We start from the raw sequence: 25,986 nt of genomic DNA, 5'->3' as shown, positions 1-25,986 counted from the left end.
AGGCTGCAGTGAGCTATGATCATGCCACTGCACTCTGGCCTGTGCCCTGTCTCAAAAAATAAATCAATCAATAAATAAAAGACAACTTCATAAGGCAATAATTATAAAACTGTGTTGAGAGACTTAAATGTATAATAGTGTGATTTGTATGACAACAATAGCATCAAGTAGAGAAAAGGAATGACTTTATATTAGAGAAAAGGTTTGTGTACCATTGAAATTAAGTTGCCCTTAAACTAAACTCATTTATTTTAAATTAAGATATTAATTTTAATCTGTAGGAAAACCACAAAAAAACTCAAAATTATGCAAAAAACACCAAAAATATCAAAATTGAATGTTATTAAATATTTAACATAAAAGAAACTAATAGGCCGGGCGCAGTAGCTTATGCCTATAATCCCATCACTTTCGGAGGCTAAGGTGGGCAGATCACGAGGTCAGGAGATCAAGACCATCCTGGCTAACATGGTGAAACCCCGTCTCTACTAAAAATACAAAAACAAAATTAGCCGGGTGTGGTGGTGGGCACCTGAAGTCCCAGCTACTCGGGAGGCTGAGGCAGGAAAATAGCATGAACCCGGGAGGTGGGGCTTGCAGTGAGCCGAGATTGCACCACTGCACTCCAGCCTGGGCAACAGCAAGACTCCATCTAAAAAAAAAAAAGAGGCTGGCCGCGGTGGCTCATGCCTGTAATCCCAGCACTTTGTGGGGCTGGCATCACTTGAGCCAGACGTTTGAGACCAGACTAGGAAACATGGCAAAATCCCATCTCTACAAAATATACAAATATTTAGCCAGGCGTAGTGGCATGTGCCTGTAGTTCCAGCTCCTTGGGAGGTTGGAGTGGAAGGATTGCTTGAGCCCAGGAGTTTGAGGTTGCAATGAGCTGTGTGATCACACCACTGCACTCCAGCCTGGGCAAGAGAATGAGACCCTGTCTCTTAAACAAAAAAGGAAAAAGAAAAAGAAGGTAATAAAGGAGGATTAAAGGAATAAAAAGACATAAGACATATAGAAAAAAATTGCAAAATGGCAAACATAAAAACCAGGAAGTAACTGCATTCTGTCTATATAGAGACATCTTTATAGATTCAAAGACACAAATAAATTGAGGGTAAATATGAAAAATCATACACCATGCAAACAGTACTAAAAGAGAACCAGAAAAGCAACATTTATATTAGAACTAAAAGCACTTTATGACAAAAAAACTATTAGCAGAGACACAGAAGACTCTCTGATACTAATAAAAGGGTCAAATCTTCAGTAAGACACAATTATAAACATATGCATATAAAGAGAGACCTAAGAAATGAAACAAAAACTGACAGAATTGAAGAGAAAAATAGACAAGTCAAGAATAATAGCTGGAGTCCGGGTGTGGTGGCTCATGGCTGTATTCCTCGTACTTTGGGAGGCTGAGGCAAGAGCATCGCTTGAGGCCAGGCGTTCAAGATCACACTGGGCAACACAGGGAGACCCTGTTTCTACAAAAAATAAACAAATCAGTCAGGCACAGTGGCACATGGCTGTAGTCCTAGCTGCTCAGGAGGCTGGGGTAGGAGGATTGCTTGAGCCCAGAAGGTTGAGGCTACAGCAAACTATGGTCTCACAACTGTATTCCAGCTTGGGCGACAGAGCAAGACTGTATATCAGAATATACACACACACACACAGCAAGACTGTATATCAGAACATACACACACACAAAGTAATGGTTGGAGATTAAATACTTCACTTCTAATAACAGAACAACTACACAAGATCTACAAGGAAATACAAGAAATAACACTATAAACCAACCAGATCTAAGAGACACTTACAGAATAATACACACACCAACAGGATAATACACATTCTTCTCAAGTGCATGTGGAACATTCTCCAGGACAGACTACGTTAGGTCTTAAAATAAAAGCCTCAATAAATTAAATAGGACTGAATGAAATGATACAAAGTTTGTTCTTCAACTGCAACGTAATTATATTAGACATGAGTAACAGAAGGATACTTGGGAAATTCACAATTATGTGGAAATTAAACAACACATTTCAAAATAACCAACAGGTTGATGAAGAAATTTTTTTTAATTGGAAAATATTTCGAGAGTAATGAAAGTGAAAAGACAACATATCAAAACTTAAAGGATGTAGCTAAAACAGTACTAAGAGGAAAGCTTATAGTTGTTAAGTATATATACCAAACAAAGGGAAAGATACCAAATCAATAATCTAGATTTTCATCTCTAGAAACCAGAAAAATGAGAGCAAACGGAACCCAAAGTAAGCAGAAGGGAGGAGATTTAAAAGATTACAGCAGAAATCAATGAAATCGAAACTAGAATAACAACAGAAAAAAAAAAAAAAAAAATCAACCAAACCAACAGTTATTTGAAAAGACCAACAAGATTGACAAATGTTTAGCTACACTGAACAACAAGAAGGGTCTGAATCTTCTATTAAAATCAGGAATTCTATGATGGAAAGAATGAGGTCAGAAAAATAAATAAGTAAATATAAAAAATAAAATATAATCAGAAATTCACAAAGGGACATCACTATTAATCTTCTGAAAATAAGAAAGGACTGTAAGGGAATATTATCAACAATTATATGCCAACAAACTGGACAACCTAGATGAGATGGACATATTCCTAGAAATAAAAACCTATCAAGACTAAATCATGAAGAAAAATAAAATCTGAATAGACCTATAACTAGTTACTAAAGAGACTGAATCTGTAATCAATAATCGCCCAACAAAGAAAAGCCCTGTACCTTATGGTTTCACTGGTGAATTCTATCAAACATTTAAAGAAGAACTAATATCAACCCTTCTCAAACTTTTTCAAAAAGTTCAAGAGGAGGGAACACTTCCTAATTCCTTCTATAAGCCCAGCATTGTGCTTATACCAAAGCCAGAAAAAGACACCATAAGGAAACTACAACAGGACCACATATGAACACTGATGCAAAACTCCTTAACAAAATACTAGCAAACCAAATCTAGCAGCATATTAAAATAATTATACACCATGACTAAGTGGAATTTATTCCTGGAAAACAAGGATGGTTATGGTTAAACATAAAAAAAATCAATCAATATGCCACATTAAAAGAATAAAGGGGAAAAAACAACATGATCATCTCAATACAGAAAAGCATTTGACAAAATTTAACACTTGCATTATTGAAACTCAACAAACTAGGAACAGAATGAAATTACCTCAACATAATAAAAGCCATATATGAAAAACCCACAGCAAACATCATATACAACAGTGAAAGACTTTTCCTCTAAGATCAGGAATAAGGCAAGGATGCCCACTTTAGCCATTTCTATTAAACGTAGTACTGGAAGCTCTAGTCAGGATAATTAAGAAAGTAATTAAGAAAGAAAAATAAGGGGCCGGGTGTGGTGGCTCACACCTGTAATCCCAGGACTTTGGGAGGCTGAGGCGGGCGGATCACAAGGTCAGGAATTCGAGACCAGCCTGGCCAACATGGTGAAATCCCATCTCTACTAAAGATCAAAAAATTAGCCAGGCATAGTGGTGCACGCCTTTAACCCTAGTTACTCAGGAGGCTGAGCCAGGAGAATCACTTGAACCCAGGAGGCGGAGGTTGCAGTGAGCCCAGATCGCACCATTGCACTCCAGCCTGGGTGACAAGGTAAGACTCTGTCTCAAAAATAAAATAAAATAAAATAAAATAAAAAGTATCCAAATCAGAAAGAAAAAGTAAAATTATCTCTGTTCAAAGATCTTACCATCTTATTTGCAGAAAATCCTAGATTCTACAACAAAACTATTAAAATAAATGAATTCAGTAAAGTAACAGGATACAAGTCAACACCCAAAAATCAGCTGCATTTCTAAACGCTAACAATGAACAATTTGAAAAGAAAATTATGAAAGGAATTCCATTTATGAAAGCAGCAAAAAGAATAAAACACTTAGGAATTAACTAAAGAAGTGGAAGACGTATACTTATACAATGAAAACTATGAAATATTGCTGAAAGAAATTTTAAAAGACATAAATAAATGGACATATATCTTATGTTCATGGATCAGAAGACGTGACACTGTTAAAATGTCAAAACTACCCAAAGATTCAATACACTCACTACCAAAATCACAATGACTTTTTTGCAGAAATAGAAAAACTCATCCTATAATTCATACGGAATCTCCAGGAATCCAAAATGGCCAAAACAATATTGAAAAAGAACAAAGAGGACTCACATTTTCTGATTTCAAAACATTCAAAGCAACAGTAATCAAAATACTAAGGTACTGGGATAAAGGAAGACATACACACCAAGGGAAAAGGATAAATAGCCCAGAAATAAACTCTCGTATATTTGGTCCAATGATTTTCAACAAGAATGCCAGTATCTCTCAATGCAGAAAGGATAGTCTTTCCAACAAATGGTGCCAAGAAAACTGAATATCCACTTACAAAATAACTAAGACAAACCCTTATGCAATACCATAAAAAAATTAACTCAAAATGACTCAAACATAAGACCTAAAATTATAAAACTCTCACAAGAAAAAATGGGGCAAAAGCTTCATGATGTTGGATTTGGCAATGATTTCTCACACATGACACCAAAGGCATAGGCAACAATAATAAAAACAGATGAACTGGACTTTATGAAAATTTAAGAATTTTGTGCATCGAAAGGCAATATCAACACAGAATGGGAGCAAATATTTCCAAATCAAATACCTGACATAGTATTAATAACCAGGTAATATGGAGGACTCTGAAAGCTCAACAACAAAAAATAAACAACCTAATTAAAAAATGGGCCAGGCCGGGCGCGGTGGCTCAAGCCTGTAATCCCAGCACTTTGGGAGGCCGAGACGGGCGGATCACGAGGTCAGGAGATCGAGACCATCCTGGCTAACACGGCGAAACCCCGTCTCTACTAAAAACATACAAAAAAAATTAGCCGGGCGAGGTGGTGGCGCCTGTGGTCCCAGCTACTTGGGAGGCTGAGGCAGGAGAATGGCGGGAACCCGGGAGGCGGAGCTTGCAGTGAGCTGAGATCTGGCCACTGCACTCCAGCCTGGGCGACAGAGCGAGACTCCGTCTCAAAAAAAAAAAAAAAAAAAAAATGGGCCAAGTACTTGAAAAGACATTTCTCCAAACAAATGTACAAATGGCCAATAAGCATATGAAAAGATGCTCAACCTCACTAATCATTAGGGAAATGCAAATTTAAACTACAATGAAATACCATCTTATACTCATTAGAATGGTTACTATAAAAACAGAAAAAGAAAATAAGTATTGGCAAAGATGTGAAGAAATTGGAACCCTTGTGCCCTATTGGTGAGAATATAAAAAAGTATAGCACTTGTGGAAAACAGTACGGTAGTTCTTCAAAAAATTAAACATAGAATTACCATATGACCCAGCAATTCCAGCTCTGGGTACAGAACCAAAAAACTTGAAAACGAGATTTCAAAGAGATATTTGTAAACTCATGTTCACAGCAGCATTATTCACAAATAGCCAAAATGTGGAAGCAACCCAAAGTGTCCACTAATGGATAAATGGATAGATTTTAGATAAGCAAAATGTATACAATTACAATGGATTATAATTCAGCCTTAAAAAGGAAAGAAACTCTGAAATATGCTAAAAGACAGATGAACCTTGAGGACATTATGCAAAGTGAAATAAGCCAGTCACAAAAAGATAAACACTGTATGATTCCATTCAATATGAGGTACATGGAGTAGTCAAAATCAGAGACATAGAATGGTGGTTACCAGAGAATGGGGGTAGGGGAATGGGGAGGTACACCATTATTATTTAATGGGTATAGAGTTTCAGTTTACAAGACAAAAAGAGTTCTGAAGATGGACTGTGGTGATGGTTGCACATTATGAAAATATTAAATACCACTAAATAGTATACTTTAAAATGTTAGGATGGTGGCTTTTAGGTTTTGTGTATCTTTACAAAATAAAAGTGGGGAAAAATTATTCTTTTAACTAATAACTTACACAGCAGGTTGCGCTAGTTGGTGGGTGACAGGAGCACTAACATAAGCTGCAGGCTGTATGCCCATCATTCCTGAACCATCTTAAAGAAAAAAGAAAAAAAAAAGTTTATTTAGAATAACCATTTAATAACATTTTATTTATTCCTCCAGAAAAAGGTACATAATCAAAATGTTACCTAGGGAAAACCATCAATATTTCCTTCTGGGTTAGAAGTTAGCAAAGAACAGCATAAGAAAACACAATCGTTATTTCTTAAATAGAGATGAAAAGGAAGTAACTATAAAATGTAACTGGGCTTTAAAATAGGGCATTTATTAAGTCAATATATAACATCTGAATTAAGCAAAGCTGTGCTTTTCTCATTTAGATATTTTTTGTTTACACAAAAAAAAATTTTCCTTATTGAGCCAGGGGGGAGAAAATGCTTACCCTATAGATAACTTACAATAAGCAAGACTGGGATCCAAAGTATTCCTGGCCCCATAAAAATAGTATGCATCATCATAAGGAGTTCGATAGTTAGTAGCCAAAGGTGGTAGTAGGGGAGGTGGAGGCAGAGGTGCAATCCTGTATGAAAATAAAAATGAAAAATTCCTCTCTTGTTTCTTGGCATTTTTTTTTAAAAAATCAAGATACTACTCTTTTGCAAAAACAGTACTGAAAATCCTATCACTACTTTAGAAAAAGTCACCACCTTGCTCCAATCATTCATCAAAAATTATGACTCAAAAAGCAAATACTATTACATAGGATTTCACAATTTCAGGTACATTTATGTAAGACAAAAACCTGGCTTAATATTCAACCAATTAATATCCAATAGGCACAATGTGCCAGTATCAAATAAAGACAGACATGGTCCCTGTCCCTCAGGAGTAACATGAAAATAAACAACTACAGTCAGGTACAAGCAAATTAAATAATTAACAGTACAAGCAAATTAAATTAAATAGTAATATAGCCCAGAAAACGTAGAGTGCTATAGGTACAGGAGCAGGGACATTTAAACCACATGACGGAGAGAAAGAAAGCACATGTAAGGCTTTCCAGAAGAGGCAACGCTTAAGTCATGCTACTGGAGTGAGCTTGTGTGTGTTAGAGGAAGGACAATCTAGAAAGAGAAGGCAAAGAGCTACAAAACAGTGTAAGTACAAATGGTTCAGTCTGACTGAGGAAACGAGTGTATTTCTTAATAGTAAAATAAAAGCGACTTAAATACCAAAAGTAAAGTACTGACATAATCTTTAGTATTTCATAAATGTAAAACTTCTGAAAACCTCTACATTAGCACTTCATTACTGATTAGGAAATATCTCTGTATTTCCATCAATGCAGTATTTTTCAGTAGTAAAAATGGCAAAGGCAAATTCCTTTAAATGAATAGAAAGAGATGGCAGCATTCTTGAATGTTCTCACTGTTGTATGTATCTTAACAGGTTCTCCCTTGTCATATACTTCAAAATAATTCCAAAGAACTAAGAAGGCCCTGAAGTTCTCTTCAGTAGGGAATATCTTTCATATTTACTAGCCACTCAATGTGTCTAACCCTTACACTATCCTCACAACAAAGATACATAAACAAAAATGTCAAATAACTGTTATGAAAGGGAGCTGTCATTATCATTAAATCTAATTTTATAGAGATTTATACAAACTAATCCTCACAACCCTGTAATTGTAAACATGAAATAAAATATACTACTACTTCACTTTTACAAATGAGAAAACTGAAGTTCAACAAAGGTGTGGTTTGCCCAAAATCCAGAGAAGAAAGCCAACCATTTCAATCCCTAATTCAATGCTGAGACCACCATAAAATGCTGTCAATTCCAATCCTTCCTATTCTTGAGTCAGGAAGCCAACAGATGAAAAACACAAAGCCCCTGGTAAGTACAGTAAACACAGTTCTACAGTGGGATAGTAACTAAAAGACCAACTTCTACTGAAATAATATAGTTCAGAAAATATCGATGTTCAAAAAAGTTAAGAAAAACACCTCTAAATTTAAATATATTTTATAATTAATATACTACCAGTGAACAAAAAATAAGCCCAGGTCCTACAAAGAAGGAAGTATAGCCCAGAAAATATCAGTGTTAACAACAGGATTTTCTTTATGTATACTCTATTATAGCCTTTTACCTATAGAAATCAAATCTTTACCCCAATACCTAAATTACAGGTTTTATAATCTCAACACTTTTTATTTCAGGCATTTGAGTTACACAGCCCATAAGTAATCACAGAGAATGAGCTGAAGGAAACAGAAGCTAAATAAAATAATACGTATAAAAGAGCCACATTAGAAACTTTTTCTGCACAAATTGAAGAATTCAATGTTTGCCAAGTGGAAACAACGAAATTGAAAAAAATGTACAACTTTTATATGTTAAAAGATATCAAAAACAGACATCCCAAAATACGACCTAAAAGTAAGTAAACACTAAAATGTACTTAGTAATTCATTCTAAAGATACAAAATCATCTTTAAACAATAAAATGTTTTAAGAATTTCCCTTATTTTTGTAATAGCAGAGAAAAAAACAAATTTCAGGAGAACTTATTTCACAAAACTGTTAACTGTACAAAATCTCTGAAGAATAACGTTATCCGCTTCAGCACATCCTTCTAAACATAAAATATAGCAATACCTTACCTAATTCCCACACACAAAACATTTAAACAAGCACCTGGGAGACACCATTTCACCAAAGGCGCTGTTGAGTCCACTGCGCAAATCTTCATTTTGAGAAGGAACGGAATGAACTGATGGGATGGGTGGGACAGATGGGGTAGATAAAGGAGGGAGAGGTGTCTGGAAAGCTATTCTGGGTCTTTCAGGTGGTATCATCTCTTCAAAGTGTCTTGGTGCCACACTAAACTGCTTTAGTCTATCAGGCTAAAATAAAGAAAAAAAATCTGTTTGTTACATATAATCATAAGTTTAAAGGTAGAAGGGACTTCAAAAGACCTCCTATCCCAGCAGGTACTTAAGACAGTCACAGAGTAACAGAATTTTACAGCTATAAAAGACTCCAAATATCTATTTTTATTTATTTATTTATTGAATAATGGAATTTTACAGCTATAAAAGACTCTGAATATTTATTTATTTATTTATTTATTTATTTACTTACTTACTTACTTTTGAGACAGAGTCTCACACTGTCGCCCAGGCTGGAATGCAATGGCACGATCTCAGGTCACAGCAACTTCCACCTCCTGAGTTCAAGGAATTCTCCTGCCTCAGACTCAGAGTAGCTGGGATTATAGGCATCTGCTACCACGCGCAGCTAATTTTTGTGAAGAAGGGTGTTTCGCCACATTGGCTAGGCTGGTCTCAAACTCCTGGCCTCAAGTGATCTGCCTGCCTCAGCCTCCCAGGGTGCTGGAATTACAGGTGTGAGCTTCTGCGCCCGGCCAGATTCTCAATATCTAATGCTTATTTTATAAATGGGTAATTGAGGTTCTCTGAGAAGTAATATACCACCTAAGGTCTCGTTATTAGTAAAGAATTAAGTAAAGACCAGAGTCAGATATTAATTTTAAATATATCTGCAGTATTATTTCTATGTACTAGGACACTGTGCTACTTCTCTAACCGCCATTTCTGTTATCTGTTACAAAGTATTCTGTAAAACAGGGTCCGCAAATGCTTTCTGTAAAGGGCTAGACAGTAAATAGGATTTGCAAGACTACATAGTCTCTTCATAACAAGCAGACTCAGCCATAGTGCTAAAGCAGCCACAAACAGTATGTCAACGAATGAGCAAGGCTGTGCTGCAACAAAACTGTTTTTTATGAAAACAGGCAGCAAAAAAAATTGGCCACAGGCCACACTTTGCTAATCTCTACTTTAGAACATCACTTATATGCCCTTTTCTAAGATTTGCACATCTAAAGTAAACCCAAAAATAAAGGCCTGTTTCCTCTAATTACTTATTTATTCTCATAAATCAACTTGACACTCTATAGGAGCTTCAATTCAAAGATAAATAAAGTCTGTCACACACTAGTGTAACCATAAATACAAAATTTAACATGCCAACATATTACCTTAAAAAGCTCACCTTTTAAAAGGAAACTTTTGATTGATAAAAGAAAATATATTTAGCTTTGAAATTTATCTTCTTTTTTTTCTACCATGGTTATCAGGAATGATTTCTCAGGTTAACCTAGAAGCATACTGTGAGTGATGCTGGTGCAATATTAAACTTTTCCAAACAGATAACCCACAGGATATATTCTCGGCATAAGTAAAAGCAAATCAAAAGTTGCCTATAGGTAAATAATTTTAAGTTGCTGCATCCTTTTTCAGAATGAGCTTTTTAATGAAATTAAAGGTCTTAATCATCATTCAAAGATGAAACAAGACTTGTATTAGAAATAAATACTACATAACCAACTACAGAAAAAATAAATTGTGGTAAAAACACAGGAAAAATAAATTGTGGTAAAAACAATAAATTACCTCCTCCTTACTTAACTGCAATGATGTGAGTAATTCATTCCACTTAATGATGAGAATTGCAAAATTCAAGTAAAAATAAGATTATTATCTCTCTAATGTTACAATAAGTAACAATTACTAAAATGCTTTAAAAATAAAGTCTTCGGTTTTCTCAGAAATCATTCCAATATAAGAAAAGTAAGTGATCAAGATGTATTCAAGAAAAATATTAACATCAATTATAAATTTAACCAAGATAACTCTCCATGGAATAGTATGTGTGAACAAAGCACAGATAACTAATTTAAAATAAACTTTAAAAAATGACACGCAAATGAAAAAGGAAAAATTATGTCAAGGAAATAACAGTTAAGAGAATTTACACTTTATGAGAACAGTTTTAGTTAATTTTATTACTGTTCAAATTGGTCTACTCTCTTTTTCTTCCAACATTCTCTATCCCCACCTGCCACCACATTTGAGGATCATCTGATGAAAGATTAAACATTAAAAGATGCCAGAAACCCTTACCGATTTCTCAGGGTCTTGTGCTCCAGACGCTGCAACCCTGAGTTCTAAATCTTTTTCTCTAAACAAAATTAAAGTTTTACATATTAAAAAGATAAACTATCAAAATTATAAATCATCACTGAAAGAAGCTTATACACAAAGTCTATGCAATATATCTACAAATACAAATAATTCCTTTAACTGACATTACAGCCTTAAATAATACTGAAAGCCAAATTTTTTTACTAGATACAAAGTAAACTAGAATTCACATGTAACTTAGACTATGTATCTCTAAGCCAATGCCCAGAGTATTTCAAAGACTAAGTAATTCACACAAAATAAAATACAGAAATAAAATCTTTACCTTGCAAAACTAAAAACCTCTTTTAGGGCACACATATATTTTCAGTTAGCAAAAAGAAGGGTAAAAATTTAAATATATTTACCATACTTCCTAATAACAGGGTTTTTTTTTAATGTTAAAGATAACTAACATCAAACAGTAAATATTGGCTTCCTCTGAGATAGAAAAAGGTAAAAACTAAGAGATAACAGGTCTCAAATTCTCTCAAAACAAGATATCTATTCCTAATTTTGTTGTTGCTGTTGTTGTTGAGTCAGAGTCTCGCACTGTCTCCCGGGCTGGAGTGCAGTGGCGTGATCTCGGCTCACTGCAACCTCCGCCTCCCAGGTTCAAGCAATTCTTCTGCCTCAGCCTCCCGAATAGCTGGGACCACATGTGTGTGCCACCATGCCCGGCTAATTTTTTGTATTATTAGTAGAGATGGGGTTTCACTGTGTTAGCCAGGATGGTCTCGATCTCCTGACCTCGTGATGTACCCACCTCAGCCTCCCAAAGTGCTGGGATTACAGGCGTGAGCTACTGTAATTTCTAATTTTAATCTATATTTAAAATTTCTAATTTTAAACTCTATTCCTAATTTTAAACTATAATATTTCATAGGTATTTCAACAAGAAAGACTATAAACAATGATACCTATATACAACATAAATACTTGTGATTTATCATTCCTGTGGAATTGAGGAAGCCACTGAAGTTTTTTGAGCAGGGCGCCAGTTTGATTAGTGTATTTTTTGATAGTTAATATCATAGTGTGCTGGATCTATTGGAGCAGGGAGAAGGGAGTTGGGAAGACTAGTTATTAGTTAGGAAGCTATTGCTGCAACCCAGGTCAGATGTAGAGAGGACTCATCCAAGGTTAATGGCTCTGAGAATAGAAAGAAGGAGAGGGCCTCATACGAAGTAAGTAAGAGAGGACAAGGAATACAAGTCATAGTGAGATTTTGAGGCTCCATTATTGGGCTATTAATAGAAAATCTAGAGGAACAGTTGGTTTTGAGATGCTCATTTGGGATGGAAATGTTAAATTTATAGGATACAATTTTTTTTTTTGCACGTATGTGTGTGTGCATACCATTTCATATGGCAAAAAATACTTTTATATTTGTTACTATATATGGGATAATCCAGAGGGCGTATCTGTAACATTAAATGCTACCTTAAATCAAAAACTGAAGAAATCAATGAAGGAAGTAAAAGGTCTATCACAGAATATACAAATACTCTCACTTGCAACTTATGGCCAAAACAACAACAACAACAAAAACTCTCTTGGTATTTATTTTCCTTGTTGATTTACCATGTAGAGACTAAAATATAAGTGATTTACAAATCAAACATCATATTAGAAAGACAACCCCTTATTTAACCATCTACACAAATGCATTTTAAACTCAAAATATCTCTTTTAAATGCAAACCTTTCATTACCGTCTCTTGTTCCTCTGTTGCTCAGCCATTTGTTCCAACAGTTCTAGTCTGTATTTCTCTTTCCTTCTCTGAATAAGTTCTCGATCTTCACCTCCTAGATAGTGGTATCAGAAAAATGCAATCTTAACTCTTAAGCATCGTATGCAATTAGAAAGTCAAGTCCTTAAAAACTCTGTCTTAATTGTATCATATAATTACTGAATATGCAAGAAATACAGAAGGAAAAAATCACATGAATCAGTCCTTCTTCAATTATTTTTGTAATTAATGGGTACCTACTATGTGTCAAACACAAGATACGGTAATCATGCCCATGCCTCTACCAGTAGTCAAAAATTTTCCTAAATAACAGAATATTCTTATCCCAACCCCATTTTTCTAACAATCTAAGTAATATTTCCATTAATATCTTCCATAAGTCTTATAAATTTAACATTTCAATCCCAAATGAGCACCTCAAAATCATCTGCCCCTCTTCATTTTCTATTAATGGACCAATACTGGAGCCTCAAAATCTCACTATAATTTGGATTGCTTGTCCTCTTCTATTCTCTTCATATGAGGCCCCCTCCTTTCTATTCTCAGAGCCATTAACCTTGCATAAGTCCTCTCTACATCTGACCTGGATTGCAGCAAAAACTTCCTAACTAATATCCAGTCTTCCCAACTTCCTTCTCCCTGCTCCAATAGATCCAGTACACTATGTAATATTAACCGTCATAAAATACACTAATCAAACTGGCACTCTGCTCAAAAAAATTCAGTTCTGCAGGAAAAAATATAAACCTCTCACCCTGGTATTCCTTACACAAAAATTCAGCTATTCAAAAATTCTGAATGCAGAGATTATTATTATTGCATATGTTAACACCACAAAATAACCTCTTAATCTAGATATGCAAGATCTGGAACACTACAAAAATCACAGGGTATCAAGAATGCAACTGAAACAGCAATTTCTGTACTGTCTTCATTACTGGTCTCCAACCATCAGTGGGCACACAGCATCTCAGTTTGTCCATTAAGCACAGATATCAGCAAAAGTGAAGCTCCCATAGAGGTTACATGAATTACATTAAGATTAATAACTGTGTTTTATAATAAAAGTAAATATTCCCATTCCACTTCTGACCATGATAGAATAACCAACCACAAGACTTAACCTCACACTGTTTAAAAAACAAATAAACAACAACAATAACAACAAATTAGAAAAGTGGACAAAATACACAAAATAATTGTTTTCCAGACACTGGACAAGAGGTAGTACAGAACTGTAATACCTAAGGGAAGGAAAATAGATGAGGTGAGCCCTATAATCACCCAATTTCTGCCCAAATGAAATTTCCAGACCACAGATACAGGTAAAGAGGTAAAGAGAACCCAAAGAGGGCCAGGAAACTGAGCTAAATTGAATAGATAAAGAGCAAAATTCAGGAAGGCTAAAATGGCTAGAAGTTATGGAGCAAAGACCCAATAGGAAGCACAAAAAGAGCTTCAGAAATCCACAGGAGGTCCCTTCAGACTTTGCAGTGTGCTACTTTGTGCATTCACAGAGTGAAATTCCATTTGGCCTGGCAACAAACTAAGAAGGGTATGCAAACTGAACAATTCTCAGACCTGAAACAAAGGAGAAAAATTCAAGCTCCAGCCAGCTATGTTCTTGGTGGTCTTTCAGGGAACATGTCAGAAAGGTCACTCTGTAGTAGTAAGACTAAACTATTCTCTGAAAGGAAAGCTACTCTAGAGGTCCCTAGCTAAGTTTAAAACTGAACTCAGATCAAATTGGTCTTTAGTGAGGGAGAAGGAAAGGAAAAATCATTTTGGAAAAAATTCAGACTGCAGAAGCAGCCTGCTTGAAAAGTCACAGCAACAGACAAAAATAAAACAACCTGGGGGAAAAAATAAAACCTCAGACTGCACCTGGACAGATAAGCAAGGGTCTAGCACAGAGCTCTTTGTTCTTTGTCTAATTAGTGAACTCCCAGGAAAGTTTCCACCTCCTTTCAGGCATATTCATAGTGGGAACTTGCACGGGGGTGAGGCAGGGGTGGCTTATCTAAAACAAACCCAGTTATACAAACAAGACAAGCAGCTTTCTGCTTGCCTAGAGAGGTACCCAGAGCTGTATAAGGTAACACGAGTTGCACAGATAGTTTTACTGATAAGTTACTCAAACTGCTACAGAGATTGTTTCTTGTAAAAGCTTTTCAATTCAGCTGTAACCCGGCCATCTACTTAGACTCCCCTCTTCCCTGCAGAGAGCTTTTTTTCTTTCACTTACTAAACTTTCGCTCCAACCCCACCTTTGTGTCTATATTTCTTAATTTTCTGGGACATGGGACAAAGAACCTGGGGTAATAGTTCAGACAACGAGAAACTGCTACATTAAGGAGCATGTGTGAGACTGCAACATTAGTAACAGAGAAATGTGACAATGGTAGGCAAGATTTTTTAAAGATGGCTACTACGTTCCCTGCTCCCTGCTGAATCCCTGTATAATTCCCTCCCCTTGAGAATGGGTAGGACCTGTAACTTACTTGTATACAATAGAATATGGAAAGGTGGAAAAAATATTTGCAGATGTAACTAAGGTACTGAATCAACTAATTTTGAAGTAATTAAAAGGGAGATTATCTTAGGTGGACCTGATACAATCAGGTGAAAGCCCTTAGAAAGAATGGGCCCTTCCTGAATTTAGAGATTCCTCTTGCTGGCATAAAGTAAGTAACCATGGTAAGGAAGCCCACATGGCAAGGAACAGCAGATGGCCACTAGGAACTGTGGGCAGTCTCCAGTGGGTATCCAGTAAGAAGCCAGGGCCCTCAGTCATATAGCCACAAAGAAATGAATTCTGCCAACAACCTGCATTAGCTTAGAGGCAGATTCTTCCCCACTCAAGCCTCCGGTTAAAAAGCAGCCTGATGGATACCTTGATTATAGCCTTTTGAGACCATTAGCAAAGGATCTGTTCAGTAAACCAAGCCCAGACTTGACCCACTGGAGTTGCTGCCTGAATGCAATTTCCAAATGTTCACTAGAAAAACTGGGATCAAACAACACAGAAGACCTAAAAGAGATACTTTTGTGACATTCAGGCACAAAACATGGCCCACATTCCAGACTCTCAAAGCAGACTATACAAAGCAAAAGCTGCAAGCTATGGTGAAGGGACAGAAAATCAGCTTGGACCCAATATCCCACACTCTTACATAGCAAAGGCTTGTTACTGTTAGGGGAAGGGCAAAAAAAATCTGGTGAAAAATCTAATGCAAAACCCTCCTCAGACACAAAGAAGAGTTTAGCTATCATCCTGGGCAAGGACAGAAATGTTGAGAAAGACCCATCCCTGAGGCCCAGATGCACAGGACCAGTACAGCATCAAGTAACAATCAACAGCAATATATTGCTGAGAAGGGGGAAGTGTGGAGGAAGAGATGCCCTCACTGTCAAGGACATGAAGGTCTTGCTGAAAACTGGGGAAAGTGCAGGAACACTAAGAAAATCCCTCTGGCACTCCAGGCCTCACATGAAGGACAAGATAAGAGAATTCAACACTTCTCTCTAAGCAATCAATAGAAGCAGATAAAATTCATTAAGGATATACAAGACATGAACATACAATGAACTAACTTGATTTAACTGACACCTTTTTTTTTCTTTTTTTGATACAGGGTCTTACTCTGTCACCCAGGTTGGAGTGCAGTGGCACAATCACGGCTCACTGCAGCCTCAACCTCCCAGGCTTAAGCAATCCTCCTACCTCTGCCTCCTGAGTGGCTAGGACTACAGGTGCATGCCACCACACCCAATTAATTTTTTTATTTTTTGTAGAGACATGGTCTCCCTATGTTGTCCAGGTTGCTCTCAAACTCTTGGGCTCAATCAAGTGATCCTCCTGCTTCAGCCACCTAGGATGCTGGGATTACAGGTGTGAGCCACCACACCCAGCATTAAATGACATCTATAAACTACTATACTCAACAACTGCACCATGCACATTCTTTCAAGTACACACTAAACACTCACCAAGACAGACTATATTCTGAGCCCCTCAAAAAAAAAAAAAAAAGAAGTCAAAGAAATTCAACAAACTTGAAATAACTGAAATTAATCTAATTATATTCTTGGATCTTAAGAGGCTTAAACAAGCAGTCAATAACAAAAAGACAGAAGGAAAATTCCCAAATGAATGGAAATTTTTAAACATACTTCTAAATTACCTATGGTTCTCTTATAAACCCCACAATACATTTGTTATTTAGCTCTAAACTAAATCAGTGATCTTACTCTTTAAATAAAGAAAAGGCCCCAAGTGACATCCTTGGGGCAAAATTATAGGAAGATAAATTTCAGTTCAATTGAAATAAGAGTATCATAACAATCACAGCCATCTGAAGATGGAATGTCCTGTCTCTAGGGATAATAAATTTCCTATAGGTATGTACAAACATAGTTTGGGGGGGAAAAGATCAACCACGAGATAAGTCATTGAATTAAATGACTTTAACAGTTTGTTTCAAATGTTAGAGTTCATTGTTTACCAAATATTCATCTATAAATCCTGGATTGCATTAAACTCATGCTGTTCATCTTTAAAAGGTAAGGATACAATAATCCTTTTATTGATAAAATTATTTATCAGTAGGCTCTCAGCTCAGAAAGACATTTCTCTTATTTTACCATGTTTTATAAAATACATCGGCAGGGAACAGTGGCTCACGCCTGTAATCTCAGCACTTTAGGAAGCCAAGGCGGCAGATCACTTGAGGTCAGGAGTTTGAGACCAGCCTGGTCAACATGGTGAAACCCCATCTCTACTAAAAAAATACAAAAATTAGCCAGGCATGGTGGCACATGCCTGTAATTCCAACTACTCAGGAGACTGAGGCACAAGAATCACTTGAACCCAGGAGGTGGAGGTTGCAGTGAGCCAAGACTGTGCCACTGCACTCCAACCTCAGTGATAGGGTGACACTCAGTTTCAAAAAAAAAAAAACATAAGAATATAGCCTTTTAAAATAAAATAAGTAAATAAAAATAAAAGAAAAAATATAGACTTTACATGGTACTGATTAAACTGGTCAATTTTCACCTACAGATAATATACTAGAATAAAATTCTAGGTGGCATGCTATTTTTCTCACAACAGTCATTCACAAGGGAACAAAAACCTGAGAATACAGTGCAATTATATGTCTCTAAACCAGTATTTAATTTACTGTTTTTACATTGAATGAATCTAGAGTGTTATTTAATTTCTTCATATACTTTACTAAAACCAAATTTCAGTTCATTTTTTTCTAACAGTTTTCACACAAAGAACAGACCTCTTTTCTATTACACATTTAAAGGTACAAACCAGAAACAACGCTCTCCTCACAGTTTCTGGTATTAAGTTGTGACAAGTGTCATATAGCAAAACAAGCTTATATTCAGCAATGGCTTCTAATAAACAGAAAATTTAGACCATCATCATGACTTGAACGAAACACCTTCTCAGAAACTACATGAAAAGAACAAAGGAAAGAAAGGTTTAATTTGTAGAAAATAAACTAATATACAAAGCAGTTTTGTACTAGCTGAAGAAACCAGAAAGAAGAATTAAGGAAAAAACTATCATATATAAAACAAAATTTTTTAAAAAGCAGAATGTAAGAAACAGCCACACTGCAACAGAGTGCTAATAAAATATGGAATTAAAAGCTCATTACTTATTGGTAATGATCAATCCATTTTGCAAAGAAAAGATTACTGAAACTAATAATTTTATTATCACCTATGGAAAGCACATCAGTAAATAATTTAGCTTTAAAATTATACATAGATGTGTTCATGAATATCATGAATAAAAATACAAAGATATATAAAATTTTAAAAATACAAAATAAAGTTATACATAGAGCTATATAAGCTAAATGATTAGTATAGTATCTAGCCATAAAGTAAGCACTTACAAATATTTTCTACTATTAGTAAAAATAGTATTAATCACAACACTGAGTGCTCACTAAAAAAGGATTATAAGACACTCTGTACAAGTCCAACTAATTGGAAGTTTTGTGCCTACCAAAGAGCATCCCTGCAAAAGGACTACAAGTATCTTGATTAGCAGATTTGGATGGTTCATTGTCTGAAGCACTAAAGAAAAAAAGACAGAGAAACAGAGTAAGTTAAAATCCAGATAATTTACAGGAAGCAAAATTTTAGAGTAAAATGTAGATATGAGTGATTAGCCTTTCAAAGTACTATGGACATTATAATATTTACAAATTTTTAAGGTTAAGGTAAAATCATGGCATTCTATCTCTTTATACAGTGCAACTCCAATGTATTCAGGCCTAAAAAAAAAAAATTTTGGCCAGGCACGGTGGCTCACACCTGCAATTCCAGCACTTTGGGAAGCCTACATGGGTGGATTGCCTGAGGTCAGGAGTTGGAAATCAGCCTGGCCAACATGGTGAAACCCCGTCTCTAATAAAAATACAAAAAAATTAGCTAGGTGTGGTGGCAGAGGCCTGTAATCCCAGCTACTCAGGAGGCTGAGGCAGGAGAATCACCTGAAACCAGGAAGTGGAGGTTGCAATGAGCCGTGATAACATCATTGTGCTCCAGCCTGGGAAACAAGAGTGAGACACATCTCAAAAACAAAAACAAAAATGTTCAGCTTGCTTCATTGGCTATATAAGTTCTCAAATAAAATCTTTTTCAGGCTGGGTGTGGTGGCTAACACCTGTATTACAGCACCTTGGGAGGCCAAGGTGGGCAGATCGCTTGAGGTCAGGAGCTTGAGACCAGCCTGGCTAACATGGTAAAACCTCATCTCTACCAAAAATACAGAAATTATCTGGGCATGGTGGCATGCGCCTATAATCCCAGCTACTTGGAAGCCAGAGGCAGAAGAATCACTTGAACCCGGGAAGCAGGGGGTACAGTGAGCCAAGATCACGCCACTGTACTCAACACTGGGTGACAGTACGAGACTCTGTCTCAAAAAAAAAAAAAAAAAAATCCTTTTTCATAAAAAAAGTTACCCCAGTTTAAAAAAAAAAAAAAAAAAGGAATATAAGTGCACATAAGACCGGGTGCAGTAGCTCACGCCTGTAATCCCAGCACTTTGGGAGGCCAAGGCAGGCGAATTACCTGAGGTCAGGAGTTTGAGACCAGCCTGGCTAACATGGTGAAATTCCATCACTACTAAAAATACAAAAAAAATTAGCCAGGCGTGGTGACGCGCGCCTCTAATCCCAGCTACTCAGGAGGCCGAGGCAGGAGAATCACTTGAATCAAGAAGGCAGAGAGCCAAGATCGTGCCACTGCATTCCAGTCTGGGCGACAGAGTGAGACTCCGTCTCAAAAAAGAATAAAAAGAAAAAGAAAAAAGAAACGTGCACATAAATTTAAAAAAAAAAAAAAAAAAAGAAGAGAAAGGCTGACCTATGCACACACTTAGAAAAGATCATTCCTAAAAACACTCCTTCCTGGCCATGCACAGTGGCTCATGCCTGTAAGATCCCACCATGAGTTTGGGAGTTCAAGACCAGCCTGGACAACGGAGATCCTGTCTCTAAATTAAAAAAAAAAAATTTAAAAAAAATTTTTTTTAAAAAACTAGGCAGCATAGTGGCACATGCCTGTAGTCCCAACTACTCCAGAGGCTGTGGTGGGAGGGTCACTTGAGCCTGGAAAGTCAAGGTTTCAGTGAGCTATATCATGTCACTGCACTCCAGCATGGACAACAAAGCTGTCTCAAAAAAAAAAAAACACAAAAAAAAACACAAAAAAACCCCTCCTTTCTTGGAAGACTGAAACAAGGGGAAAAAAGTCCTCAAAGGAAACTTAATTGATTAGAACGAAACAGCAAATTATCTTCTTGCAAGCAGTGTTTATATATTATTTTTCTTAGAAAAAATAGGCATCTTTCTTGACATATGACATCATATTCACTGTATACTATAGATTCAAAACCATTTATCCTTATGTACAACACCGGAATGCCAACAAAATGATAAAAAACTGTGAGTAGAAAGAGAACTTAAAGATAAAATACATATAATTTCCTTTCAACACGACAGAAATATATACGAGCACTAATTTTACAAAGTAAGCATAAAAGCTATCTACTTGATAAACTGAAAATCAAAAATAAACTTTTGAAAGAAAAATTCACACCACAGGAACATTCCCAATTTTTTTTTTTTTGAGATGAGTCTCACTCTGTTACCCAGGCTGGAATGCAGTGGCACTATCTCAGCTTACCACAACCTCTGCCTCCGGGGTTCAAGTTATTCTCCTGCCTCAGCCTCCTGAGTAGCTGGGATTACAGGGATTATTACCAGGGATTACAGGGATTACCACGCCTGGCTAATTTTTTTTTTTTTTTTTTTTTTTTGTATTTTCAGTAGAGAGGGTTTCACCATGTTGGCCAGGCCAGGCTGGTCTTGAACTCCTGACCTCAAGTGATCCACCTGCATCAGCCTCCCAAAATGCTGGGATTACAGGCATGAGCCACCGGGCCCAGCCACATTTTCAATTTATTTCCAGTCAAGTTGCATCACCATGACTCTAAGATATTTTAAGTTTTTAGTCCATTAAATTATACTTATTTCTTTTATTATTTCAAACAAATTTACATACTTCGTAATGATAGGGACATCTTCAGAACACCCTGGCACACTTTATAACCAAAAACTTGTTCTTTAAAAGAATGCTGTAAAGTACTATCAATTTTCATTTAGTACTACCTCCTCATCCTTTCTTTTCCTTTAATTCACTTCTAAGAAGAAAGGCTGTTAATTTACTATACCTTTCTACTTTTTCAGTTAGCCAGTTTAAGGCACATTCTGTTTCACAATGTAATAACTAAAGGGGAGAATTTATATTACATACTGTACCTTTTATTTTCAGCAGATGAAATTCTTATGTTTGACTGTTCTATAACATCCCCATCATGTTCCATAGGAGGCACATTCCCTCGTCTATTCCTGTGCATCCTTAAAAACATATTAGCTTATAAAGAATGTTCCACATACAGACCTTCTTATAACACTTTGGTGGTTTTACATTTGATGTTGGCAACATTAAAGGGAACAAAGTGTTATAATGAAGTTTTACCATAAACACATTCTAAAATTAAATAGAATTTGTATGATCTGCTGGTTAATGAGACACTAAGAGTTTAAATGTAATAATCTTTTCTAAAAAGATTATAAATTATTTTAATGTACTTTCTACAAGTTTTGATTTTTAAAACTACAAATATACTAACACTTTTTTATCATTCTATTTAAAAGTGAACCGAACACCTACTGGGTATTCGGACACAGTCCCTACACTCACAAAGATTATAGTCAAAATTCAAAATGAGAACATTTTTAAAATCAAAATTCATAGAGTCTGTGAATTATTTCATTGTATATATAACCTTCTTTTTTTTTCTGAGACACAGTCTTGCTGTGTCGCCAGGCTGGAATGCAGTGGCGCGATCTCGGTTCACTGCAACCTCTGCCTCCCGGGTTCAAGTAATTCCCCTGCCTCAGCCTCCCAAGTAGCTGGGACTATAGGCGCGCACCACCACACCTGGCTAATTTTTTGTATTTTAGTAGAGATGGGGTTTCACCCTGTTGGCCAGGATACTCTCGATCTCCTAACCTTGTGATCCCCCACCTCGGCCTCCCAAAGTGCTGGGATTCCAGGCATGAGCCACCGCGCCCTGTCATAACCTTTTTAACTTAAAAATACAGCAGCAGTCTGTAAATTAAATCAAATGTAACAAACCATGACATTTGCTAACACTGTAAATCACAGGAAAGAATAAATGTTACTGATAGGCGAATGGAAAACATTAACAGGGAAAATGATTAGCTAACTTTACTTACGAGGTCATAAACAACAAAAAGAAAGATTAGCATGTTTTCTATTTTCTTCTTTAAAAACCTTTTTGGAAAATAATAATGAATAAATGTTTTTCAATCAATCTTTTTTCCATTTGGCAAACACTGATTTTATTTTTAGCTTAATTTCTCATACCATAGAAACCAACATGACTTTTTATACCAATACTTATCGGCGTTCATGAAAATCAGCATTTCATAATCATTTCAAAGTTTCTTTACGTGGCTGTTGAGTTACCCAACTATACTGTCTTTCTCAAGAGGACTATTACAAAGAAATATGGTTGTTAAAGTGGTATTCAGTATTTTAGGTGAATTTCATTATCAGATTAAGAAAAATGGCAATTTTCCGGAAGAAAAAAAAAAGAAACTTCTCACTCTCCACAGAACCAGCATATAAAACTCTTTCTTCACTTGTTTCCATCATACAAGCCACTGTCAATATCATCTGTGGAGAAAACACTATTTGGAATTTTAATCTTAGTAACTATCACATGGCATAACGCATGAATGGCTTCCATTTTTTAATCCATCACACATCACACACACACATTCATCACACACACACATTCTGATGTGTGAATGACACATCAGCTTAGTGTCATTCCCTACTTACACCACTTAACAAACAGGTAAATACAAACTCAAATTCAAATTTGTAATTAACACTGCCAGGCAATCAGATTTAGTTATACTGGATCTTTATATATAATGCCAAAAAGGTTAACAGAGCAGGCCTGAGACTGCCTGTCCTCAGAAAAGCCTGACTATGTAGTTGACCCTTGGCTGGCACCTGGGAATACAGATTTTGGGAGAGTTACAACCACTGGCAGAACTGATAAGAGCAGCTCACTGTGCTTAAACTGCACAAACTATAGTTTATGCTAAACACTTGCTTTTCTTCAGGAAGTCTGGAATTTTGGTACATGCCAGGTACAGGATGCCTATGTAACCATCCCACAATAAAAACCTTGGGCACCGAGTGTCTAATCGCTTTCCTGGTAGACATTTCCTTATATTGTTACAATTCAATGCTGGAGGTAGTAAGCATCTCCTGTGTGATACCACTGGGAGAGAACCCTTGGAAGCTTGTGTCTGGTTTGCTTCAAACTTTGTTCCATGTGCCTTTTACCTTTGCTGATTTTGCTTTGTATCATTTTGCTGTAATAAATATAACTGTGAGTACAACTATACCCAAAGTCCTTATGGATCCTCCTAGCAAATCACCTAGAGGTTTTCTTGAGAACCCACAACGCAACACAAAAAGCAAATTCACTGGTGTAGTAAAGAGGTATCTATGCCAAAAAAAAATTATATATAAAAATAATTTATTTATATACATTCTTTAATAATAAATCTTTATTTAAAAAATCTTTAACAGAGGCCAGGCATGGCGGCTCATACCTGTAGTCCCAGCTACTTGGGAGGCTAAAGTGGGAGGACTGCTTGAGCCTGGAAGGCAGAGGTTGCAGTGAGCCAAGACTGTACCACTGCACTCCAGCCTGAGTAACAGAGTAAGACCCTGTCTCAAAAAAAAAAAAATTAAATAGAAATGTAAAGTTACAAATTCTTAAAAGCATAACTTGGGGTCCCAGAATTAAAGGTCACTGAGATATACAAAAGCTTCTTCTAAAATTAACATAGGGCTTGTGGCTTCCTTCATTACTAGTTAAGTTTTCTGAAGATAATATTTAGATTAATAATTCTAGCTTATCTTTACATCACCACTGCACCCAAGGTATCCACACTAAAAAATCTTTTACAGGCTCTTCAGTGTATACAGATAGTAAAGCAAATGCCATAAACACAAGAGGTCATTTTCCAAGTTCATCCTAAATTAATTTAAGAAATGATTTTATTTATGTATAAGGTTAAGGTCTGTTTGCTAAAATCTACAGCAAAATCAAAAGATTTCCTACTGAACAGCACATATAAAAAGATATTCTAAGGTATACCCTTCACTGAAGAAAAAAAAATCATTTACAAGATTATAAAAGTCCACTTTGTTACCAACAATTATAATAAGATCAAGACTGAAAAATGTGTAAGAGAGTAAAAAAGAGCAGAAATAAGCATTTCACTAAAAAGATAAAATCCTAGGGATACTATTCAATTTTATGAAATGACACATGATTTATCTTTTTTAAGTCAAGGAAGAATTACTGTTTACAAATATAGATTTTATAATTTTTTTTTAAATTACCAATATAAGACCTAAAAAAAAGAAACCTTGAAGGGAAATTAAGCTGAAAAGCCAAACTATAGTTTGGAAAGTTAGCCACCTTATTCTCTATTAAAATATCCCTAAAATTTTTATGGCATTTCCTTCATGTACTAAAAGTGCCCTTTATATTTCTAATAAATTTAGCATTTAATCACCCTGAACTACCTCTGTTAGTTCACTTAAACAGCTTTTATGGTCTCACAATTTATTGTTGTAACCTTTTCTGAACAAAAAAAGTCCTCTCTGAAGAAAGCAACTAGTATGAATCAGCAGTGGTTTTAGAATGGTTACCTCTTTATTCAATCATCTCAACATTAAAGGGAAACAGACAGACAATAATATCCAAAAGTAATGCATTCACCTAATATCTAAGAACCATCTGATTCTAACCAAAGTTCAGGGGTTCAGTTTAGGTTCAGTTTGTCCCTGGAAGCCCTTTCTGTTTCACTGTGAGAGTACCAGATTAAGACTATCCTTGTGACCCAGAAGTAATCTATCTAAATACTCTCCCATCAAATTACTAACCAGGTCTAAGCCTACTTAGTTTCCAATATCAAACAAGATTAGGCACGCTCCAGGGTGGTGTAGCCATAGAAAATCTACCTAAATATTCTATGGCTTTTAATATATAGGTTCACTTATCACACCTTAATATATTGGGTTTTGTCAGAAAGGGACAGAACTCATAACTTTGAAATGCAAATCAGATATGATTGAGGGAATAAAATAACTGCAAAATGATTTCACCATCCTACTAACTAAAAAAAAAAAAAAAAAAAAAAAAAATATTTTAAATGAAAAAAATATTTCTCTCCCTATTTCCTTGAAGACATGAGTCAACAACTCTAGCTGATCAGGTAAAAATCTTAATACCCAAAGAAACCAGGTATAGGGTACAGGCCAACTTTATCCTAAAAATGAACACATGTTAATCTTTAAAAAAAAAAAAAATAGAAGCTACAGAAAAACTCTGAGATGTTAACTGTGGACAACCAGTTTTCTCTTTGTTTTCAATTCTTTCCCAATTTTTATATTTACTTTGGTAGCACTGTTTTCTATTACCAATCCCATCTACCCTGTACCTGGT

General features: G+C 35.9%; 1 protein-coding gene across 22 annotated transcripts in view; it reads right to left on the bottom strand.

Annotated features, from left to right (window-relative positions):
• Positions 1-25,986, bottom strand: part of CSPP1 (centrosome and spindle pole associated protein 1) — a 137,540-nt gene that overhangs the window by 75,150 nt on the left and 36,404 nt on the right. For 19 of the 22 annotated variants that reach the window (XR_004185841.1, XR_004185843.1, XR_004185842.1 and 16 more), the window contains 7 exons: positions 21,677-21,775; positions 18,853-18,923; positions 12,783-12,876; positions 11,009-11,066; positions 8,718-8,926; positions 6,473-6,594; positions 6,028-6,106 (listed from right to left, as the gene is read on the bottom strand). Coding sequence is in view for 18 of the 22 variants with exons in the window: in XM_031669606.1 (XP_031525466.1) it covers positions 6,028-6,106; positions 6,473-6,594; positions 8,718-8,926; positions 11,009-11,066; positions 12,783-12,876; positions 18,853-18,923; positions 21,677-21,775 (732 nt within the window). In the remaining 4 variants the exon portion in view is untranslated. The remainder of the gene's footprint in view (positions 1-6,027; positions 6,107-6,472; positions 6,595-8,717; positions 8,927-11,008; positions 11,067-12,782; positions 12,877-18,852; positions 18,924-21,676; positions 21,776-25,986) is intronic. The other 3 variants (XM_031669616.1, XM_031669617.1, XM_031669611.1) reach the window with 2 other exon arrangements.

The sequence above is a fragment of the Papio anubis genome, chromosome 8 (genome assembly GCF_008728515.1).
Source record: "Papio anubis isolate 15944 chromosome 8, Panubis1.0, whole genome shotgun sequence".
In the NCBI taxonomy this organism is placed as follows: Eukaryota; Metazoa; Chordata; class Mammalia; order Primates; family Cercopithecidae; genus Papio; species Papio anubis.
The sequence above is the reverse complement of the archived record's forward strand: the minus strand, read 5'-3'. Positions and strand labels throughout refer to the sequence as shown.